The sequence below is a fragment of the Elephantulus edwardii genome, unplaced genomic scaffold (genome assembly GCF_000299155.1).
Source record: "Elephantulus edwardii isolate Elephantulus edwardi_28Jun2011 unplaced genomic scaffold, EleEdw1.0 scaffold00013, whole genome shotgun sequence".
Lineage (NCBI taxonomy): Eukaryota > Metazoa > Chordata > Mammalia > Macroscelidea > Macroscelididae > Elephantulus > Elephantulus edwardii.
This window is the reverse complement of record NW_006399763.1, coordinates 654,845-673,348: the sequence shown is the minus strand read 5'-3', so window position 1 is coordinate 673,348 and position 18,504 is coordinate 654,845. Positions and strand designations below refer to the sequence as shown.

General features: G+C 37.9%; 1 protein-coding gene across 1 annotated transcript in view; it reads left to right on the top strand.

The window, feature by feature from the left end:
• Nucleotides 1–18,504, top strand: part of FIG4 (FIG4 homolog, SAC1 lipid phosphatase domain containing (S. cerevisiae)) — a 169,101-nt gene that overhangs the window by 94,067 nt on the left and 56,530 nt on the right. Inside the window, exons 8-14 of the mRNA XM_006881159.1 lie at nt 2,659–2,759; nt 4,460–4,622; nt 5,006–5,103; nt 11,619–11,752; nt 12,958–13,074; nt 16,849–16,894; nt 17,624–17,772. Of these exons, the coding sequence (XP_006881221.1) occupies nt 2,659–2,759; nt 4,460–4,622; nt 5,006–5,103; nt 11,619–11,752; nt 12,958–13,074; nt 16,849–16,894; nt 17,624–17,772 (808 nt within the window). The remainder of the gene's footprint in view (nt 1–2,658; nt 2,760–4,459; nt 4,623–5,005; nt 5,104–11,618; nt 11,753–12,957; nt 13,075–16,848; nt 16,895–17,623; nt 17,773–18,504) is intronic.

Here is an 18,504-nt window from a genome sequence, read left to right as displayed (position 1 = left end):
CACCAACAGTGAATAAGGGTTCCAGTTTCTCCACAACCTCACCAGCATTTGTTGCTTGCTGTTCTGTTAAATTTTGCTATTCTAACTGTGGTGAGATGATATCTCATAGTTGTTTTAATTTGCATCTCTCTTAAAGCTAGGGATTTTGAACATTTCTTCATGTGCTTGCTAGCCATCTGAATGCCTTTTTTCGGTGAAGTGTGTGTTCATATCCTGTGCCCATTTTTCTATTGGATTATTTACCTTTATCTTGTTGAGGTGCTCAAGTATTTATAAATTCTGGATATAAGTCCCTTATCTGATAAGTCATTACTAAATACTTTTTTCCAGTCTGTGGCTTCCCTTTTTACCCTGGTGGAGAAGTGTTTGGATGTGCATAGGGATTTGATTCAAAAAAGGTGATTCTAATCCACCTTGCCTCCCCCCTCATGGGAAAGATAGGGCTGTGTGTACAGGTCACAATCAAGATAACACAACAGTTCTATCTTGTCACACGGGATCACTGGGAGTCAGAATTGACTCAGAGACACACAAAAACAGTGTCAAGCATTGAGTAAGGTGCTGAATCAGATTTGATTTATATTCTTTACAGGCTTACCTCGCACTTCATTTCTGTTATTATGTACTTTTGAGTCAGAACCAACTCATAGCTGAGCCTCCAGTGGGTTTTCAGCAACAGTAAGTTTCCCAGGAGGATATTGATCATCTTTCTCCCACAGAGTAACTGGTGAATTATGTAACATGTGCCTCTGAGTTGGCAGCGTAACTCCAAACCACTCAAACACCAGGGCTCCCCATTAAACGTCTGAATATATTGAATGCCTTCCAAGAATGAATTATTGTTATGTCATCAGGTTTGGAGAGCTGGTGGTGGTTCAAATCCACCAGCTGCTCCCCAGGGAAGGCCAAGCAGTCTCCTCCCATGTGATTGACTGCCTCTGAACACCTGCCAGAGGGTGACCTGTGGGTCAGTTCAGACACCACAGCACACAAACAGGGTTGAGGAAGGCGGTCCGTACATTCTACAAATGGACATTAGGTTTTTCTTGTCACTTTTTAAGGTCATGTAGGGTGTTTGTATACCTATTATGTTTCCTAGTTGACAGTCTTCCTTATATACTAGGCTTTTTAAAGATGTGTAGTGAAAACGTTAAAGGGTTTCCTTAAGCCTATTTAGTGGGTGAATGTTTCACTTTATTACACTTCCATGATAATGTTTTTTCCCATTACACTGTCTTGTGCCAGAACATTTGGAAGAAGTGGAATCAAGGAGCACAGCTGGAGAGGTTAGCTTGTTTTGAAAGGGGCAGTGGTGCCTCTTTGTATGAAGAAGAGGGGCTAGATGAAGACAGAAATTTTGAAAAAGATGAGCAAGATTATGTGTTGTACTTGAAAATCAAGCTTATTACTTTAGAATCATTTTCAGCTAGTGAGTGGGATTACCTGCTTGATCATTCACTGAATGATAATGAGATTTGGGCCTAAATTACTTTTGTCTGCTTTCCAAAAGTGAAATCTACCTGAGAGGGATGCAGGGTTTCACCATCAAGGACACAAAAACAATGTGCATCCATATATAAAGGCAGTTCCCAAAAGACAGCTCTAAGCTATTTCCTTTTTCCAGAGCTAGCTCAAGGTCTGGCATATCTTAAGCACAGTAACTGTTTGTTTGGTTTTTAAAAATAAATTGTGAACAGCTTTACAGATGATAATTTTAAAGCTCATTAGTTTAAATAATGAACCTAGTCTTCTTTTTATCAAGCACTTAATGAATTCTGGAAGTCTAAATGAAGAGAAAAATAATTGCTTTTTAGTAAACATTTACTAGGAGTCTTAGATACATTATTTCATTTAGATCTTCCCACAACCTCTTTCAAAACAAAACAAAACAAAACAAAACAAAACAAAAAACAACTAACTTATTGCTGTTGAGTTGGAATCATCCCATAGCTGACCTTCTGGTGGGTTTTCCGAGTTTGTAAATTGCGTAGAAGGAGACTGCCCATCCTCCTGCCCTGGAGCAGCTGCTGGGTTACAACCCTTGCCTTTGGGTTGACAGCACAACCCCTTACTCATCAATGACAGTCAGAGCTTAATAATATGTTACTTTATGGTTGCATACTCCCTTTTCTCAAATATGACTCTAAGGCTCAGAAAGTTGACTATTGTGGCATGAATAACAAGCTGGATGTTGGTCAAGGAGTTTAAAATTACTTACTCAATAATCAGGTTTTATAGCTTGAACCTCTGTTTCTGTTATGCTCATTTTAGTCCTTCAAATGGTATATTGCTTCCTAATGTCAACATTCTGCTAAATGACATAGTATATATTCTCTCTTTGAAAGATGTATGGTACTTGAAAACTAGAAAAATGCTAATGGAACTTGTTCACATCCTTTATTTGGACATAAGGAAGCACTAGGTTTTCCCTAGGCTAGTTGTACAGTAGCTAATTACAGTTTCTTCTGATCCTTAGACAGGGTCAGTTTTTGCTTTCTTTCTGCACAATTTTGAAGAACAGCTGTGCTGTTCCATTCTTGAATGAAGCTTTTAATTGGTCTTTAACCTGTGGGGATAATGTATTTAAATATGTACTTAAGGTGTAGTGGTCGGCTGTGACAGTCACAAATGCTAAACCACTTTAACTTGATTTCTAAGAGCTGTTAATCTATGGACGACCAGTGTATGTCACCCTAATAGCAAGAAGATCCAGTAAGTTTGCCGGGACCCGTTTTCTAAAGAGAGGTGCAAACTGTGAGGTAAGATGGAACCAGAATCACTGTGGGCAGTTTCTCCCTCACCATCAGTTCTACAAACATAGATGGAGCAAAGTGAAATTTTGGAGCATAGAATTTCTTCATTTTGGATGTTATCAAGAGAATAATTCTCCAGACTATCTTAAAGTTGTGATAGATATGACACAGATGTTCTGAAAAACAGCTATCTTAGAAAGTTATACAATGCTGTTGGAAGTTATGAACTGTCTAATATTTTGGAGGATGAGCTGTTTCTGTAATGGAAGAAAAATATAGTATATTTTTAATGTGGAGATAAAAATAGCAAGCCACCTCCACCAAACAATAATGGAGGGCAGCACTCCTTGGCAGCATGTCTCTGATAAGAGGACTAAGTGGAACAAGACATTTTTAAGCCTTGTGCTCTCTCCTCTTTAGCTTGTCTTAAGATAGACACCTTATCCAGCTCTAGCTGTCTCTCTATGAAAAGGCAACAAAACTTCATCTATTCCACCATCAGTCACTTAGTCCTTCGAGTATCCCAAACTCCATCAATAACTTGAACTTTAAGGCAGATGTGTGGTTGAATAGGATTAATTCTGGCTTAATATAGCAAAATTATTCTTAACATTATACCAACATTGAAAACAGGTACAACTGGTACTTCAATAATTTTATTATTAGTTTTATTATAAAAATTATAAAGCTTTATTATTCCTTTTCAATATTCAGAAGATTAACACATGTTATTAACAGCTCTGAAATGATTCTATCTCACATCCTGTTTGTTCCCGTTTAACTTTGTAAATTTTCTTAACATAGAAAATGTTTTCTTTTCATTGTTGCACATTTTCCCCCTCTCCTCTCAAACCTTCCCTAGCCCTCCCTGCAATGCACCCCTTGTTCCAGATTGTTGTCATACATATAATATCTAATCAAAGATTCCTTTTGGACAGTTCTTTCCTTCATCTGATCTAATGCAGTGTTCACCATCTATCCATTCTTTTACTATTCTCTCCCCAACCCTCTCGTTTCATTTTTAAGTTAACCTCCTTTATGCTCTCTTTGCTTTGATTATTGGTACAAGTAGCGACACTTTATGTTATTAGCTTGTCTATCTTCTGTTATTTTAATTATCCTCCAATTTTGCATTTTAATGATTTTGCTTTACATATGTGCACAATGAATATTGATCAACATTTACCTCTTTTAAGACATTCCAAGAACAGGGAGCTCTAATGGCCTAATAGATAAGGAGCTGGGCTGCCAAACCAATGGCATGTGGTTCAAATCCACCTTCTGAGGAAGAAAGATGGCCAGTTTCCTCCTGTACACTTTACTGTCTCTGAAAACCTGCTGGAGGGTCAGCTATGAGTCAGGTGTGACTTAATGACACCTACCAACAAAATAGAGCTCGGATGGCCTAGGGGATAGGGAGTTTTGCTGCCAACCCAAAGTCAGGCAGTTTAAATCAACCATTTTCTCTGTGGAGAAAGATGGCATGAAAAATCTTCTCATGCAGTTTCCAGCCTCTGAAAATCTGCTAGGGGGTTAAACCTTTTGGAGGGTCATCTAAGAGTCAGTTCTGACTTGATGACACTTAATCATTTTCCTCTTTTAAGTCATTACAAGAGTAAAAATTATCACTTCGTTGCCTACTTTTTTTTCCCCCCATTGAGAATGCTATTGAATTTTCAATGAAATTACTTTGTATTTTGTTTCAGGGTGATGTTGCAAATGAAGTGGAGACTGAGCAAATACTCTGCGATGCTTCTGTGATGTCTTTTACTGCTGGAAGTTACTCTTCTTATGTGCAAGTTAGAGGATCTGTGCCCTTGTATTGGTCTCAGGACATTTCAACCATGATGCCTAAACCTCCTATTACGTGTATGTGGAACAGTTTTTTAAATAGTGGTGCTTGTTTACCTATGTTTAAAGATAATGAACTGTTGTCACACAAATATCTTTTAAGTGTTTAGATTTTACTGCATTTTAATATTGGAGTAACTTTTCTTAGGCAATGTTTTTTTTCTTCAATTTTAATTGTTATTATTTGAATTTAACTTCAGAAATACAAAGCCATTCAGATTCAGTAAATACAAATGAGGGTCAGGGGAGCCTCTGAGAGGTATTTAGGGAGTGAAACTGAAAGTTAGTTGAATTATATTTCTTTAAACTTATAAGAAATGTGCCAACAAACCCCCCAGAACTACTCTTGTACCTGCTTTCTAATATTCCTTCTGGTGCTTATCCTTCTCGTTCCTCCTCAGTGGACCAAGCAGATCCCTTTGCACACGTGGCTGCCCTTCACTTTGACCAGATGCTTCAGAGGTTTGGCTCCCCCATCATCATCTTGAATCTAGTGAAGGTACGATATACTTTTGATACAGAATTCAAACACACGGGGCAATACTTTCCTCAACACTGACCAAAAAGTGGGCAGTTCAGACCCACCTGGCAGCTCCATGGATCAAAGACCTGGCACTCTGCTCCAGTAAAGACTGCAGCCAATAATGCCCTATGGGACATTTCTACTCTGTTACGCTGGGTCACATGAGTGAAAAAATGGAGTTGACAGCCCCTAACAAAAACAAAAGGAATGAACAAGCTGTGCTCTGCCTCTCTCGGGGAGAGACTTAGAACTTTTTCAGCTGTGGTGGCTCACTGTGTGTGAGCTGTGTGAACTGCTGTCCATTGTCCTCAGATCTCATATGTTACCTCTTCTCTAGTTGCCCTGGAAGATCAGTGGATTATTTTCAGGGAACGAGAGTAATGCGGTATGTCCTTATTTCTGTGTGTGAACTAGGGAAGGGGGAAATTCTTGTCATAGTCTCTAGGACAACTTCCAAAAAGAAACAATGAGACTTGGCTGTCACATTCTAGCTTTGCCATAGTCTACTGTCTTGACAAAGCATAAGATCTCTTTCTGAGCAAATCTGTACATAATAATAGGATCTGTAGGCTAGATTCAGAATATGAGAAACTGTTTTGACTCCAGAATGAGGTGGGTGTCTGAAAAGCAGGTGGTTGTGTTGGCCTTGTAGCTCTCTGCTTTCTGGCCATGGCACACTGCCTGGTCTATGTACTTGTAACAATGAGGAGACACACGGGTTAACGGACTAGGACAGAGGGCAGGGAAACTAGACTGGTAATTTCATCTGCATCTGTAGCCCCTAGATGAATTAAAAGAATATAAGTCTTATTGTAGAAAAGGTAACTAGTAAAACATGTATGAGAATCTAAGTGGGGAAGCAGAGAGGTGGGGTAGGTGGAAGGGTAATCATGGCGTTGCATGGTTTGACGGGTGGAAGGGGGATGGGTTGGGGAGATAGGAGGATCTGGTGTGAGGGGCAATGTATACAAACTTTGTAGAAAAACTAGTGTAAAATTAAAAAAAAAAGAATTGCAGGGAATAAAAAAGCTACAGATAATTAAAAAACTAAAAAAATGTTTTTTCTAAGCTTTATCCCAGTTTGTCTCTTAAGAACGGGACGGGAAAGTGAGGAAGAGGGGGTAAAATGTGCAACAATGAATGAATGAAAATCAAACTTTTCTGTAAACTTTTGTTAAAATGACAATTAAAATAAAAAGATTTTATTAAAAATAATTTTTTTTTAGAAAAGAATGTAAGTAAGCAACTAAAAGATCCTGAAAGTATAGAAAGTGAAGGTTATGCTATGATGTTGGTGGTGAGGAATGACTCTGTGCCTCTTAAAGTTGTTCTAGGAAGTTGATTAATAAATATCAGTCAATGTAACTAAAGACTAGGGACTCCTGTGTCCAGTGAGTCATTTAACAAGTATTTGTAAGGGTTCCTCCTGTGTGCCAAAGAGTAACAAAATGATTCTTGCCTTTATGGAGTTAAGACTCTAATGGAAGAGATGGTGAAATAAATGCAGAGACATGAGGCTTCCAATGGGAGAGAGAGAGGTCTTCCCTGAGGAAGTGATGAGTCAGCTGAAGGCTGAAAGGAGAGGTGCTAAGTAGCTGAGGAGGAAAGTGACTAGTGTTCAATTAGAAAAAGGTGTGCACAAAACCCTTGAAATGAGAGAGAGTTTAGTGCATTTTGGGAAAGGAAGGACTGTGTTCCTGAGGCCTAGAGGGTGAGGCAAAAGAACGTGATGTGAGGTGAAGGGACAGTGACGGCCAAGCTGTGTTAATACATTTGACCTTTTTCTGGGAATACGTGAAATTCATTAAAGAGTTTTATGCAATTGAAAGGATAATGATCAGATATATGTTTTCAAAGACATAGCTCTCAACAAAACAAACTAGCAGATTGCCAGTTGACTAAAGTTAATCCTAAAATATCAGATTTTAAAACCTAGTTGCTACTGAATTAGTGCTAAGTCACATCAACTCTGGTTTTCAGGGTAGACATGTCCCTCCATGTTGTGAAGGCTCTAGTCTTTCAGAAGTAATCACCAGACTTTACCTTTGAGGTGCCTCTGAGTGCCTTCAAACCTCTCAACTTTTGGTTAGCAGCCAAGCTTGTTAACACTACCCAAAACTCGACGGAACTGTTATTGTTGATATGTTTCCTTGGTCGGCAACTCATAAGGACCCTTTGAACAATAGCTCTGAACCCTTCTCTAACCTAAGCCAGTCTCACTGTATCCAACACATTTACCTCCCATTACCCCAATTCCTTTGCCAATCCACCTCATCTGAGGTCTTCCTCTCCTGTGCTGTCCCTCCACCCTTCCAAGCATGATCTCCTTCTTCCAGAACTGGTCCCTCTTGGCCATATGCCCAAAGTATGTGAGATGGAGCTTCAAAATCCTTGCCTCCAAGGAGAAGCTTCGTTTCATCCTCTCTAAGACAGACCTGTTTATTCTCTTGGCAGCCCACGGTATATTCAGTACTCTTCTCCAGCACCCGCAACTCAAAGGCATCGATTCTATTTCTGTCATCTTTGTTCATTGTCTATATCTCTGATGCATACTGAGTAATTGTGAAGACCATGGCCTGGATCAGGTATACCTTAGTCTCTAGACTGACATCACTGCTCTTCAGTACTCTGGAGAGGTCCCTGACTTCAGATTTTCCTAATGGAATTTGTCATTTGATTTCCTGACTGCTGGTGCTGAGAGTGTTGACTGTTGAACCAGGCAAGCTGAAATTGTTAACCATCACATTCTCTTCTCAGTCTATCATGGTGTTGCCAATTGGCCCAGTGGTGTGAATCTTCAGAGTCTCTTCTGGCATCCATTTTAGGTCTTTTCTTCCTCCTCTGTCTTTGTAATGACCTTTTGCATTCTTCATGGAATATATTCTTAAATCCTTCCACAACTCATCTGGTCTTCGCTCATTAGTGTTCAAGGCCTCAAACCTGTCAAATTTACTTTTAAATTCAAGTGGGACAGACTTAAGGTCAATTTTTGGTTCTTATGGGTTTGCTTTAGGTTTGTTTGCCTTCAGCTTGAACTTTCATGAGTAGTTGATGGTCTGTTCCACAGTCAGCATCTGGCCTAGTTTTCACAGCTGATAGTGAGCTTCTCCAGTGAGTCTTTTCACACATATAAACAATGTGATTCCTGTGTAGACCATCAGGTGAAGTCCATGTGTATAATCACCATTTATGATTCTTATAAAAGGTATTTGCAATAAATAAATCATTGATTGTACAGAATTCTATCATTCTGTCTCCAGCCTCATTCCTGTCACCAAGACCATGTTTCCTGACTACAGATCCTTCCTTCTCAACTTTTGAATTCCAGTCACCCATTATTATTAATGCATCTTGGTTTCATGTTCGGTTGACTGTAAAAGTTGGTGGAAATCATCTATTTCCTCTTCTTTGGCTCATTGTTTGTACATGTTTGAATGATAGTTTTAATATGGATCCAGACACAGCCATTTTAACTATATATATGGCCCCATTTTTCTTCACCTTTTCAACTCCGGCATAATGGATCATATGATTGCCTGATTTTAAAGGTCCCATGCCAGTCCATCTTGGCTTGCCAGTACCTAGTATGCTAATATTTATGTGTTCCGTTTCTTCCTTAACAATATCCTATTTTCCTACATTCATACTTCTCACATTCCACGTTCCAATCACTGGTGTCTACTTAAAACTGTTCCTTCTCCCTTAGGTTTCCTGATACTAGGTGCTCAGCCTTTGGTGCCATATCTGCTGGTCTACTCTAACTGTATTCTATTGTATAGAAGACCTGTTATTTCAGAAGTGGATGGGCCAATCCTTCTAGTCTGTCTTAATTTAGATGTTCAGCTTTAAAACAATATCTGACAAGTATTTTACCCAAAAGAGCAGCTGAAAGACACTTCCCCATTATTAAAAATAACCAATAGTTTTTATGGTGGTTCTCCCCCACTTTGGCACATATTTCTTGGTCCTGTACCCTGCCCTGCTCTGCCAGCATTCCCTTCTACCCCCTCCTAGCCCAGCCAACACCTCCCTTGGATGCAATCTCACCATTGTTGCTTCTGAGGAGGATCCTAGCTCTACTTCTTCCTATAAGAAGAACTAAATTTTATTGAACAGTTGTAATGTTTAGTAAAAATTAGTCAGCAAGGATTTGAAAAGGCAGGCTTTTCAGATCCAACATCTGCTCTGAGGTGGAAAGGGACAGTCTCCTCCTGTGTGATTTAAAGCCTCTGAATCAGCAATAAGTTGTTCCCAAATTGAAGGCACATAGAAGAACAACAACTTTACAGCACTTTCAAGAAAAATTCTAGCTCTATAATTTCATTTTCTCAGACATAAAGATAAGCTAACTATAATTGCATCCTAAACTATTTTTTGGAAGCAAGAGTGACATCCACATCCTAAATAACATGCCTCTGGAACTGAACTTTGATAAATGTCGATAGTTGTAGAGGGGTTTCAAGCCTTTTGTTTATAGGGTTGCTATGAGTCGTGCTCGACTAGAAGGCAATCAATAACAACAACAACAACAAACTATTTAAGTGTACTTGTTGAGCCAGTCTAAATCCATTTGATTTATTCAGCTGTGTAAAACAGATACCCTTTTTATTTCTACAATAGTTATCTAATTAAATTCTGGCAATTGAAAAGTAGTCACCATAATTGAAAACAGCAGAGATTTATTTTGATGGCAACAATAATGCCATTGCTGAAGTATTTTTCATTATTTCTAAGTAAAGGCTTAATCAGAACAATAAAATTGTTGATTCTGACCCCAAAAAGCCATATATATATAACAGAATCATCTTCACAGTTGTTGAGCCCATTGCTCCAGCCACTGTGTCAATCCAGTTTACAAAAGATCTTTCTCTTTTTTACTCACTTTCTCTTCAGCCAAGCATAATATCCTCTAGGGACTGGGTCTTCCTGATAACATGTGCAAAGCACATAAGAGGAACTCTCACTAGCTCTGCTTCTTAGCTCTCTTTCTTCTTACAAAATAACTAATTTTCATTGAACAGTTGCGTGTACTAATGCTCTGATAAGACTTTATTATGTTTTATCTCATACACACACACACACACACACACACACACACACACACACTGACATTGAGTGAGAACTGACTCATAGCTGATCTGCTCCTAGTGGGATTTTGAAGGCTGTAGATCACTCAAGAGGAGAGTGCCCATCTTTCTCCCCTAGAACCCTGGTGGCTTCAAACTGCCTATGGGTTTGCCGCACACCTCCTTAGGGATGATACCACCAGAGTTCCCTTATAGCTGTCAATGAGATACTATTGCTACCCTGTTTATAGATTAAAACAGTAGTTCCGTGGTAAAAGTCTCCCCTTCTTTATGGTCTGGAACATCCTGGTTTGTTTCCTGGCCAATGTATCATGCACAGCTTGCACCAGCCGATCAGTGAGCGCTTGCATGTTGTGATGCAGAATATTGTTCTGAGGTAGAGCTAACAGACTAGAAAGAAAGGCCTGCTGACTTGCTTACAAAAGTTAGCCAGGTTAAACTGTGGGTTGCATCTCGTTGTGTGTGAGGTCACCGAGAATTAGGGACTGACTAGCTAATAACAGCTAATAACAGGGATGATCCTTGTCGAAGACCACATGGCAGAGACACTTTTCCAGTTCCTCCATTTGCACTAAACCAGCTTGTCTTGAATGAGAGGGAGTGTAATGTCTAAGGAGGGCCAGCAGGCAAGGAGACAGAAGGTAAAATGTCATTCCACAAACACCTCTAAGCGTCAGGTCCTCTAACTATGTGTAAAAGACAAAAAAAAGTATCTGCATTAATTACCTGAAAGGGTTTTTAAGGAACTCAAATATAAGAAACTATGAAAATGCTCTTTGCTTTAGCAGTCTGGAGGTTACCCATCTAGACCTGTTTGGCCCATATCTGGCCTTCATCTGGCTAGAGGAGGGTTTTCCTTCTAGTCCTGCAAGGGGTCTTCTCTTCCAAGGAGTGTGTGGAATGTGTGGGGCAGGTGTGTATGGGAAAAGCTGGACTTCTTGTTTCTACCTAGTGATTACCTTGAAAAATCCAATTTTCTTGAATCCTGAAAGCTCATTGTTTGCTGCAATTAAATGCAGTATTTATTTCTCTGCATTTATGTTATTTTTTCTTTTAAAATATATGTTTTATTCCAGTGTGAATAAGACTTGGCACTTTTGCCTTACCAGAGTTGACAAATACTTTTAAAAGTCTGTTTTTTTTATTTAATATAATTACGTAGAAAACTCATGTGTTGGCATCAGGTCAGAACTGACTCATAGCTGATGCATAGTGGGATCTCAAAGGCTGTAAATTGTGTGGGAGGACATTTCCCATCTTTCTCCTGGTGGATTAGAATATGCAGAGAGTTGCAGCCTTTAACAGTGAAACTCCCTAAAGATTAGACTTCCAGGACTCCCTAAATTAAATTCTAATTTAAAAGTTAGAATACTCAAAATGTTTAATTTTTTCTTTTTTGCAAAGGAACGAGAGAAAAGGAAGCATGAAAGAATTCTGAGTGAAGAGCTTGTAGCTGCGGTGACTTACCTCAATCAGTTTTTGCCTCCTGAGCACACTATTGTCTATATTCCATGGGATATGGCCAAGTACACCAAGAGGTGAGGAGGTGTCTGGTTATGATATTTTTCCTTTCTTGTAATGAAAAGTAACAGGAAGCTTATTTTTGGGGTAAAGTTAATGTTACTCTTCTAATTTCCTTCATGAACCTGCTTTGGGGCCTGCTTTGCTGCTGTGTAATTTGAGTGCTGAAATGAATTAGCTACACACTATCTTTGCCTACCACTTACATCATTTGCGAATTCTATTTGAAGCATCAAGTCATTCTAGAACCTCTCCACTGTTCCTTAGAGGCATTACCCCTCACTTTTCTCTAATTCTTTCTGTCTCACTGTTTAATCATTTTCTCAGACACCACTTTCAGATTATTTCACTCATTTATGGATAAGCCTGCAGTAACTCCTGAATATTAATAACAAATTCAAGCTTCTTAGTGTAACGTTAAGATTTTATCACCTTGTTGACTCCAGAACTTGTTCTTTATTCTAAGCTGTTTTATCCCAGAAAAACTTATCTTCATACTTTGCTCAAAATGTAGCTCAGGGTCCTCACCCTGAGCCTTTGCTCCCATCACTTGCCCGTCTTGTGGTAGTTTTCACATCTCTTCTACTTCAGGATCAAAATTCATCTCTTCCAAGGAACTTTTTGTCACTAACCTTACATTGTTTTTTTACTCATTTAATATATGTATCATATAAGCACTAGGTTTATTTTTAAGGCCTCATATTCTAAAATATTACTGTATTGTTTTAAACTTAAAGCCCTGCACTTTCTTTCCTTACATCCTTCTATGTAGTTAGACATACACACTGACCTAGAATATATGCTTAATTATGGGTTGGTGTCAGTCCTGTTAATTTGTTCTTACTTTTTTTTTTCTTCCTGTGCACTGTACCTTTACAGTTCATCTTATGAACACATACTGACTTGACTGACTGAACTCTCTTAAAGGGTAAGAGGCTGTTGCAGGATGTAAGGCTGTAATGAGCCATGATTCAAGGTTCCCAATATTTATTAAGGTAGAAATTCTCCATGCCTGTTTTGCCTCAACTATTACTAGTGACTGTTTAAACATTATATTGTAGATTACAGTTATGTTGTTTCCAAGATATACCAGTAGGAAGTTTTTAAAACTAAACCACTAAATTCTGAATAGCATCACTGTAGATTTCCTTTTGCCTAGATATATCAATAAATGTGTATAAAGACTTGTGTTTTCTCACTTTTCTTGTTCTTCTGTCTTCAGCAAACTGTGTAATGTTCTTGACCGGCTGAATGTGATTGCAGAAAGTGTGGTGAAGAAAACAGGTTTCTTTGTAAACCGTCCCGATTCTTACTGTAATATTTTGCGGCCAGATGAAAAGTATGTATAATATTTAAAAATATAATGTAAATAGAATATTTTACTTTTAAGGATGAAAAATACTGTGAGCAATTTTTACCACTTAAGACAAATTAATTTAGTTCTTTGGAGAAGTGAATTGCTCCTGTGATTTTGTAGCAAATGTTTACCTTGAGCATAGGAGTTCCTCTGATGATTATCAACCTGGAGATGGAAAATGTGTGATCTCATTCTCTGACTTCATAGGATGGACATTATAGAAAATGTTTCTGTAAAGTAAAACTTTCTATAATGACAGTGCTGGTGGCCTGTTTTGCTGCTAACCCCAAGGCCCCATCACTGAGGCTGTTCGAATCCATCCGCAGCTCCTCAGGAGACAGATGGTCAGTGTCCTCCTGTTAGGAAGCTCACTAGAGGATCAGCTATGTGTCAGTTCTTATTTGACAGCAGTGAGGTAGAAGTTTGGTTGTTTCAATTTTTCACAGAGAAAACATTACATAAAATATTTCTGTAAAGTTTTCTTTTTTTTTTTTCTATAATTATATTTTATTAATTTTCATAAACATTTACAGAGATTTTGGGCTTCCACTCATTCATTGTTGCACTATTCTCTCTACCCTCCTCCCAGTTTGTTCTTGTCCAAATGCCACAGTGCTTGTCAAAGCCAGTTCTAATTAATCTTCTTTGTCAGTGTATCCTTTGCCATTCCCTATCACTCCTCCCTGAGAGAGACTTCACCCTGAGTCATAAGGAAAAGGGGACGGCGTATTCTCTTAGCTACTTCCTGCTGAAAAGGGACGCTGTGGGTTTCAGGGTGAAGATCTTCTCTCACTACTCTAAAGGGCCCCTTTGGCAGTAGGAAACACATAGACTATTATGGAGATTGATTTTGGAATTCAGATGCACTCTTATTGATTGTGCTTGGCTGTACATGTACATATCCTTCAAGATGTATCATGGGGGTGTTGCACCCTAGAAGACACAAATTTGACTAACAAGTTATAAGTACATGAGTCCAAAAATTATGGAAAAGTAAAAGGAAAGATTCTTTCATTGTTTTACAAACACTCCCCCTGGTCCCCTCCACCATGCAGCCCTCGCTCTAGTCTCCTGTGATGACAGAAATACCCAGTTACATCTCTCTTTTAGACGGTTCTCTCCCTCCTCTGTTTCAGTGCAGTATACATTATTGAACCCATCTTACTCATTCTCTCCCCAACCCCAAGGACAGTCCCATTTTACAACAGTGGCATCATGTAATATTTGTCCTTTTGTGACTGGGATATTTCACTCAGCATAATGTTCTCCAGAGTCAACCATTTTGAATAATATTGCATAAGTTCCTTGTTTTTTAATGCAGCATAGTATTCCATTGTGCGAATACACCACAGCTTCTCTAGCCATTCGTTTGTTGATGGGCACTTAGGTTGTTTCCAACTCCTTGCTATTGTGAACAAAGCTGCAATAAACATGGGTGTGCATAAAAGTTTCCTTTTCTATAATCAACTGTTTTCTAAGGTTAAATGACTTGGTCCCTCGTTCCTTGTCATCAAGTTGGAACCAACACATAGCTAATCCTAGGTTTTTAGAGGCTGTAATCACATGGAAGGAGATTGCCATTATTCTCCTGAAGAGTAAACTTCCCACTTTTGGTTTGGCAGCACAACTCTCTACCCACCAGGCCACTATAGTTCCCTAATATTAAATGGGAGCTGGAGTGTTGTTCCCCCCCCCTTACTAAATATTCTCACCACTAGACTGATAGACAACATCATGATAGTTGGAGAAAAGATTGAAACAATCAACAATGTCAGCTTGCTTGGATCCACAATCAGTACTCTTGGTACCAGCAATGAGAATGTCAGGATAGTGCTATTGGCAAAGTCTGCAGTTAAGGATCTCTTCAAATTACTGAAAAGCCACGGTGTCAGTTTGAAGACTAGGATGTGTCACATTCAGGCCATGGTCTTCTCAATCATTTGCTATGCTGTTGAGAGCTGAACAATGAATAAGGATGACAAGAAGAATTGATATCTTAGCTCTGTGATGTTGGAGAAGAGTACTGAATATATTGTGATCTGCCAAAATAACAAACAGATATGTCTTGGAGAAGGTATAGCCAGAGTGCTCCTTAGAGGAAAAGATGATAAAACTTTGTCTCACATACTTTGGGCATGTTGCTAGGAGATGCTATTTCTTAGAGAGGGACATCATGCTTGGAAAAATGGAGAGTTGGTGAAAGAGAGGGAGATCCTCAACCAGATGGATTGACAAGTGTCTGCAGCAGTGGACTCAGGTATGTTAGATGAAGATGGCACAGGATAGGATAGGGTTTCGATCTGTTGTTCATAGGGCTTCTATGAGTCATACTTGACAGCATCTAACAACAACAGTTATCAGTTATCTTTTATGAAAGTAATATTATCATTGTCTTTTAGTTACTCATTCACAAATCTTCATTATCACTTTGTGAGCATCATCAGGTCAAGGGTCCTTGTTTTGTTTCTTTTTTTATGGCACAAATAGAACTTTTAAAAATAAGAAACAAATACCATGGATTGTCAAAAGCTTATAGTTAGTTAACATAATGAAATGTAATAGTGAAGAACGTATATAAATGCATATATGAGGTCTTGAAAAGTAATTCTTTTGGTATAATTTGCATAGTATATTATTGTTATAATTGAGCTCTGGTGGCCTAGTGGCAAGAAGCTGTGTGCAGTCCTGAAGGCACGTGGTTCGAATCCACCAGTTCCTTTGCGGGGAGAAGGATGGGTCAGTTATGGGTCGATTCTGACTCGATGGTACACAATAACAACAAGAACAACAACATGATTGTTATAATTTTGATTTCAGGATATCTTACTTTAAATAATTAAAATAGCATATAATGCCTAATAGTTTACAGAACACAGTCCCATGTTTTTATTAGCATATGTAGAAAATTAAGAAAATCTGTTTTAAAAAAAAATTCAAAGGGCTGTAACAATAGTTCCAGGCGTTGAGAGGAAAAGACTAAAAGCTGGAAGATTTTATGAGACAGGTAGTCTACAATTATAATACCTAGCTATAGAGACCAAGCAAGAAATGGGATTAAATTAAAGCAAAAGAGATTTTTGTTGAACATAGATAACCAAATGCCTGAGTGTGGGGTACTGGACAAGCTAAGCTGCTCTTTTCCTGGGCTCCCTTGGAAGAGAGGATTTTTGCATTCCATCTTAATTATCTGGATGTTCACTTGCCTGAAAAAAAAGTAAAGGAGTCCCTGGATTGTGCAAATGTTAAACACTTGCTTACTAACGAAAAAGTTTGTGATTTGAATTCACCCAAAGGTACTCAGAAGATAGTCCTAAGATCTGTTCTTGAAAGGGAAAACCCTATAGCTTTGAACCACTTCATTTGGATTCTAACTCTTGCATAGAATCTATATATCCACCCCCAGAGAAACTGGATCAGAATCTGCATTTTAATGAGATCTTTGGATTTTATACACACTTTAGAATCATCTGGGGTCTATAGGAATCACTTTGAGGTCTTGCTAAATTGTAAGTTTTGATTCAGTATATCTAGGGTGGAAATGCAAATTCTCAGCAGGGAGTTAAATGCGAGCAAACCAGTTTCAATCTATGTAAGGAGCAGTTATATTCTGCACAGATGGAGTGAGTGGGAATTGACTAAAAGAAAACACAAGCAATGAGCAGAATCTAGCTCTATTACTTTAATCACTGAATTTTTAACAAAATAAGACAGAATATGCCTTTTTTTCCATTTTAAATTATCTCTTTTTAAACACAGGTGGAATGAACTAGGAGGATGTGTGATTCCCACTGGTCGCCTGCAGGTATAGAATACATTTTGTTAATTAATAAAATTTGTATCCAAAGGGTATAATATTTTTCTGAAAGCAATTGTAGGAAAAGATACATCTTATTTAATGCAAAATTAATCAATTGGGAATGATTTTTTTAAAGATATAATATCTTACTGCTAGTGTTTAACTTGTATAATAAGATAATTGCTGAAATAAATTGGTATGTAGAATTTTTCTATGTATTAAGTCATATTGGAAATAGAGACCCAGAGAGAAATGTGTGAAAAATGAATTAAAGTGACTTTAGAGAACAAGCTCAGTATATTGACCATGTATGTTAATTATGCTTTAAGAATCATCAGACTGCAGTCACCAAGTACTGAGTTTGTATAGAAAATGAGGTTGATGTACCAGGGAGGGGGAAAAGCACCTATTTGATTAATTGGTGTGTTTAGAAAATGTTAGCTACTTACTTAGTCTTGTTAAACTAAAGACATTTCAAAGATAGGCCAGAAGGTTTAATAATGCTATTGCAGCAATGTTAAATTCACAGCGAATATGACCTTTTTCTAGTCTAAGAAAACGTCTTAATTATTTTCAACTTTAACTTCACATAAGATGAAATAATTAATGTTTATTCAGGAAAACCCCCCTGCTCATGATCTTTGTTCTGCTTCTTAAATAAAATTGAAAACAGCATAAAAATAGTTGTGAATAGTGAGTATGATGACTGAAAATCTTGATGACATTTATCTTTAGACTGGTGTTCTTCGAACTAACTGTGTGGACTGCTTGGATCGTACCAACACAGCACAGTTCATGGTCGGGAAATGTGCTTTAGCTTATCAGCTATATTCCTTAGGATTGATTGACAAACCTAATCTACAGTTTGATACAGATGCAGTTCGGTAAGCCTTCTTTTTTTTTTTTTTCCAACCTTATTTTTGGTAATTAAAGCAAAATAGTTAATAAAAGGAAATTTTATAAAATCCTGTCTCTTAAGTTTTTAAAAGAAGATGTTGCTATAAGGAATTATTCAAATTAATTCTATAGTAAATATTTTTGTGAAAGATCTGTGTTGTTCTCATGGTTTTGAGTTTCTGTATGTGTTGTCAATGAACATTTTAGGTATATTTCTGATAAACCCAAAGTACTTATTAGAAAAACTAATGGTCGGTATTTTTGTTTGTTTTGTTTTAAAAAAATCCAAGCTGCATTGAAAAGATAATGTGCCTTAATACATTTTAAGTTAAAAAGATTAGATTTACAAGCTGTTTCTTTTTAAATTAAGAATAGCTGCTTCTTTACTATTTGCTAGATCCATAACATTGAATGAGGTTCTATTTCTATGAGGTAGAAATTGAATGAGATGCAAATACTGTGAGTGCTGTGATAGTTACCTATCTGGGCTTGTCACAAAAGCTTGGTCAAGGAAAGTGATCAGCTTTTAAAGGCCCTGATCTACAGACATTACTGTGTTGTTACCAGGACAACATTATTTGAACCAGTTCATTCCAACTCCACCCCTTCTGAAGAATTTGCGTTTCTGCATTGCATTCTAGCTTGCATTGTGTGACTCAATGACCTACAACAAACAACCACCTCGTATATGCGGAATCAGAATCTACATAGTAACAAGA